The 5,700-nt window shown below is 43.0% G+C and overlaps 1 protein-coding gene across 1 annotated transcript; it reads right to left on the reverse strand.

The window, feature by feature from the left end:
* Positions 1-366: 366 nt before the first annotated feature.
* LOC119366276 (CRM-domain containing factor CFM9, mitochondrial-like) lies at positions 367-4,592 on the reverse strand. The gene is made up of 3 exons (XM_037631982.1): positions 4,126-4,592; positions 2,360-2,761; positions 367-1,984 (listed from the first exon to the last, which is right to left on the reverse strand). The coding sequence occupies exons 1-3, from the start codon at positions 4,468-4,470 to the stop codon at positions 899-901; spliced, it is 1,833 nt and encodes a 610-aa protein (XP_037487879.1). The 5' UTR covers positions 4,471-4,592; the 3' UTR covers positions 367-898.
* Between the last annotated feature and the right edge of the window lie 1,108 nt (positions 4,593-5,700).

A 5,700-nucleotide genomic window follows, 5' to 3' on the forward strand; every position in this document is an offset into this window, starting at 1 on the left:
CTCCAAATTTTCTTTGCCTTGCGACGCTGCAGGAGAGCTGTGACGCACGTCTTCCTGTCCCTGCCCACAAGCCGGGCATTCTAATTAGAACTGCCAGGATTTTTTTTTCAAATAATAAGATCGTGTAACGATTTATGAAATATGGTGGCTCAGACATGCTCAACACACGTCCTGGTTTATTAGCCCCCCTCATAGTTAGGGTCATATTTTAACCAGGATTTTCGCTAATAAAATATAAGTTATACATAGCAAAAATAACATCATCAGAAACTATGTTCAAATACGAATCCGAATGACATAATTCTTTATGACATGCATTAACAATTTGTTAGTTAAATCTATGGTCAAAATTTGGCACAAAATACGGAGGAGACCAATAAGCCAGAATGGAAAACAAAATGGCCATTTGCGTTATGGTGAGCATCCCAATGGATGAATGAATAAATGTATATGCCTCGAGGGGGCACAACAAGTAGGGCCTTCAAATATTCCTATGTGCAAGCCTTTTTGTTCACGGCAAACCCGTTCTTACGAATGATCTCATAACAAGAGATTCAGATGTGTAGAACCACCAGACCCCTTCGACCTATCAAACTGCCGAAACACTTTCAGCCAAGGACAACATTCAACAACACCATGACCTCCTGCTATTATGGTCACGCGGCTGCTGGCAACTGGCAGACTGCTTCGGCCTTCGGGGATGCGCCAACTACATATTTGGAGACGCAATTCAAACAATTATTTATGAGCACCCAACCCAGCATGATGTCAGGTGGAATCAAGCGGCACCGTCTGCAGCACCGAGACGGATGCTCCCACGAAAAACAAGCCCAACGAACTCTTTCCTGCAGAAATGTGACAACATATGATGCAGGCTTGACTGTTCTTTTTCAATTTGTCAGTCACTGTCCCAGTCCTCGTCGGTATGCTTCTTCGTTTGGCTGGTTCTGCCACCACGCATCCAGTTGTCGCCAGTATCCTCCTCCTTGCTGCTGCTCTTGTAATTAGGAAAATTCACGTTCGGGGCACTCGAGCTCGTCTCTTCCTTGTAATCTGCTCCCCACACCTCATCATCTTCACTGTCTGACACATCATCCTCACTGTCCTCAGAAACACTAACTGCATTCTTTGGAGTCCGGCTGGGACTTCTGGAGGCCCCAGGCATATAATTCTGCCTGTGACTGGAACTACTCCTCTCATGTCGCATGCTGTCAAATCGCCGAGGATGTTCATCAGGTACATGCCTCTCCTTGTCGAATCCAACCATACTATCCCTGCCATCATCAATGTCCCAGTCCTCGCCTGACGCCTCGGTATCATCATCCAACCTGCTCGAACCTGATGTTCTTCTGTTGTTTTTGTTCTCTCTCCTGTGTCTTCCCTGGCTTCTATCCTCAGCATCTGAGTTATCATAGCTTCTCCCGAAACCCCTGCGCTCACCCACATCCTCACCTGACGCCTCTATCTCACTGTCATCATCCCATCTCCTTGTATCTGTTGCCCATTTATTGTTGTCGTTATCTCTCCTGTATCTTCCCTGGGTTCTATCATCGGCATCTGAGTTGTCATAGCTTCTATTGAAACCCCTCCGCTCACCCATCATCTCTTCTCTGTAGCGATACTGCAGCCTTGAAGTTTCTTCTTTCTCTGCTGCCTCCTCTTCCTCCCATTGCTTCTCTGCTGCATTCTCTATTTCTGCAATGAAGTTGTCAAGCTCCTCCTGGTCGCTATCCTCAGCTGGCTCAACATCTGCTTCTTTTAATTCCATAGTCCCAGCAGTAGGTTGTTTATCCCCATGGAAGACATAGGGAGTACCTTGCTGCTCGTCTATGGCTCGAAAGAATGCCGAGGCAACTCGCTGGATGCTGGCCATGGCAACTGGGTCCTCTGGGTTAATACCTTTGCGACGAAGTTGTGTCTCTATTTTCTTGATATTCAGTTTCTGTGACTCAAGAGCCTGCTCATATCTAGCCTTGAATAAAGCCTGCAATAAGGATAAGGATAGCAAACTCCATTATCCATAGCACAAAGCCAACAATATACCCAAAATTAACAGAAAATGGACATAGCCCAAAACATTAAAAATCAATATTAAATTCTGGTTGAACTATCAACTGAAAAGGTCAGAGCAATCGATATTAGTTTCAAAGTTCCATACATATAGGGTGTATTCCCTCCGTTCCGAATTACTTGTCTTAGATTTGTCTAGATACGGAGGTATCTAGCACTAAAATGAGTCTAGATACATCCGTATCTAGACAAATTCAAGACAAGTAATTCGGAACGGAGGGAGTATGATCCAAAGCTAAATGAGAAGCTAAATGAGAGCTACAAACATTTTTAACTGCAAGGGACTGACCTTCCGTTTGGTAAGTGTGTTAAAAGGTATGAGGTTCTTTGGTTGACGGTAGTTCCTTCCACGAAACATGATAATTGTTTTGGTATTGTGAATGTTAACCACTATACCACCACTCAATCTTGTCAGCATTGATGCCATTTCCTTAATTTTTTCCTTCGGGAAATTGTCACAGCAAACTTGCACTGTCTCATGGAATTTCCAGTGCATGTGCATGTTTTGAACAACACCTCCAAAGACTCCACGAACTCCAACAGGGACATAGTTTTTATTTCTGAATCCAATCTTCTTGTAAGCCTGTAGCTGCTCAGCTGTTAACAGCTCTGGATCATGACGAGGAGCTGGTAGGTCTGGTAGCTCATACTTCTTGAGCTTTTGTAGAAGTAAAGCAACTTTTTTCTTGGCCTGCATAAAATTAACCAGATAACTAGGTAAGCCAGTGAATTCGCTATTATAAATTACCATCTGACTAAAATAAAATGATTAAAATCAAGACTATAACACAAGTTGAGTAAAGAGAAATATGCGAAATAACATATATTTTACTTAGCCAGATCCTCATAGAGAAGGAATGGATGATGAGGTGAGTAATACCCAATTCAGATAGGATTTTGTGCAGATCAAGCACAAAAAAGGGGAAAGGTGTGGAAATCTGATTTCCTGATAGATCTAGAAAATGTAATTTCTTTTCATTATGTGCTTCAATGCAGCAACTAGATAATTGTTTTCTTTAAATACGGAGAATAATACTTTTATGACCAAAATTTCATTAAGAATGTAAGCATTATATAAGTTATGATGTGACTTCTTTTTCATCGGGAGCAGGAATGCCCCAATAGACTTATAATATCACTACATCAGGTCTAGTGTATCGATGTCAGATATTTATATGAGAACCAAACTGTATAGAATAATTGGCATAAGCAATAAGTCATTTTAGCCCTTTTACTTGTGAAAACATACAGGCGGTGGTAACCATTTATGTGCAGACATCAGGAGTGACATGGGAAGCCACAGGACTTAATTTTCTAGCGGAGTTAGCTGATGTGTTTTGATGAGAGCTAACCTTTATTATCTATATCAAAATTTCTAGTTTACAGGCATATAGTTAGATTTGACAATCATTTACAGGTGGTGGTAACCATATGTGCATACATCAAGAGTGACATGGGAAGCCACAGGACTTAAATTTCTAGCGGAGTTAGCTGATGTGTTCTGATGAGAGCTAGCCTTTATTATCTATATCAAAATTTCTAGTTTACAGGCATATAGTTGGATTTGACAATCGCAAGATAGCGACTTAATTCTTTCAGTTCAACAAAGTCCCTGACAACATAATCTTGACTGTCAAAGTCAAGTCCCAACAACCTAATGATACCATCTTCCTTCTTTGATTCATTAATACTCCCTCCGTCCGGAATTACTTGTCGCGAAAATGAATGTATCTAGAACTAAAATACGTCTAGATACATCCATTTCCCCGACAAGTATTTCCGAACGGAGGGAGTACATCTGAACAAATTTCACAATGCAAATGCTTTTCTCACCCTTTCGTTTAGCATTGGTAATGACAAAACATCTTCAACCCCTTTCAAAAAGCCACACATTGAGCAAATATCACCATAAATTACAGCAGTTCAAAACAGCATATCTTGTTCCATGATAGAAAAGGAGAGGGATCACAGCGAGATGGCGCAAGCACCATGGCCAGAGCATTTCGCCGGCGCCGAAGGGGGGCAGGGGGGAGGAGGAAATGGTGCTTCACTTACCCTCCGCATGCTGTGGATGAGCCTCTCGTCCTCGGTCATGAGCTTCTTTCGGAGCTTGACCGCGCGGCGCAGCTCCTTCTGCGTGCGGCCGGTCTCCCTCCCCATCCGCTTCTCCACCTTGCTCCGCATGCTCCTCCCCTTGCTCGTCGACATCAACCGCCGGCATACCCCACCGCCGTCCGTGCTCGCCGGCACTAACGCGGCTGATATTGAGGCCGCAGCCGCCTCGCCCCCTCGCCCCCTCGCCGCGAAGTCCTCGGAGCTAATCGACGGGGCGCACCTCCGGTGGAGCGACGAAGAGGCTGCCTTCGGGAGGTTCCGGCGGAGGCTTCTCAGAGCCCACATGGCTCGGTCGACCGCGTCGCCTGGCCGCCGGTGGTTCTGGAAGGCGGCGGCGGCGGCAGCGAGGTAGGCGGAATGGGGGAGGGTTTAGCAGGCGGCGCGGGCGGTAAACCCTGGGCTGGTCTCCGGCTGCAGCTGCAGGAGCTTTTACCATCCGTTGGATGTGCTGCTGTCCACGTGGAGGAGCGTCCACCGTCAGCCTACCAGTTGGTTGTAAGAATATAGCATTACACTGTAGTCCTCCAAAATTATCACGATTACGTGTTTGACCGTCAAACTATTTTTCTTTAAAAGAACACCCAAAGGGAAACTTATTTTATAATTATGAAAAATATAGAATACAATGAAAGACAACAAGGCATAAAATGACCGGTAAAAATAAAATTACGTCAAAAATTACATTCTTTGTATTGCACAAAAACAAACTTGAAAATGCACTGAACTAGCAGTAAGAGAATAGGATTGCTATACTCTCTCTATTCCTAGATATAAAGCTTTTAGAGATTTCAATGTGAATTATATAAAGCAAAATGAGTGAATTTACATTCTAAAATGCGTTTATCCACATTAGTATGTAGTCCGAATTGAAATTTCTTAAAGGTCTTATGTTTAAAAACAAAGGAAGTACTGGATTCTGAAGAACGCAATAGTCACTCACGATCAGAAACGGGACCTAACAACAATTGAAACAGGGCCGACCCTGAGAGAGGGCGGGAGGGGGGACGCCCCGGGCCCTCAAAATTCTGGGCCCACACAAATAAGTTGCAGCTCATTTAGCCATAGGCCAAGGAGCCACGTGCATAGAGTGCTACTAGCAGACATGCGACTCGGCGGCAGTCAGCACATATATACACGCAGCCTATGAGTCAAGAGTTGAAACAGAGAACTTTATGCCTCACATTACGCAAACTGTCGGGGATCCGCATGGAAGCGTCCCCGATTGGACCGGCCCATTTACTTTTTTTGGTTTATTTTTCATTTATATTTCCTTTTTTCTTCAATTTATTTTTTTGAAAAGTCATTTTTTAATGTTAAAAAATTTAAAATCTGTTTGAATTTTTAAAAATGTTCATGTTTCTGAAAATGTTTGGAAAATTCAAAAGTATTTGCAATTTTAAAAATTGTTCCTGAATTTAAAATTTGTTTATAAAAATGTGCGTGTTTTTGAAAATTATTTAGGGATAACAAAGAATTTTCAGATTTTCAAAAAGTGTTCCCATTCTTCAAAATTAT

This window comes from Triticum dicoccoides, chromosome 1A (assembly GCF_002162155.2).
Source record: "Triticum dicoccoides isolate Atlit2015 ecotype Zavitan chromosome 1A, WEW_v2.0, whole genome shotgun sequence".
Taxonomy (NCBI): Eukaryota; Viridiplantae; Streptophyta; class Magnoliopsida; order Poales; family Poaceae; genus Triticum; species Triticum dicoccoides.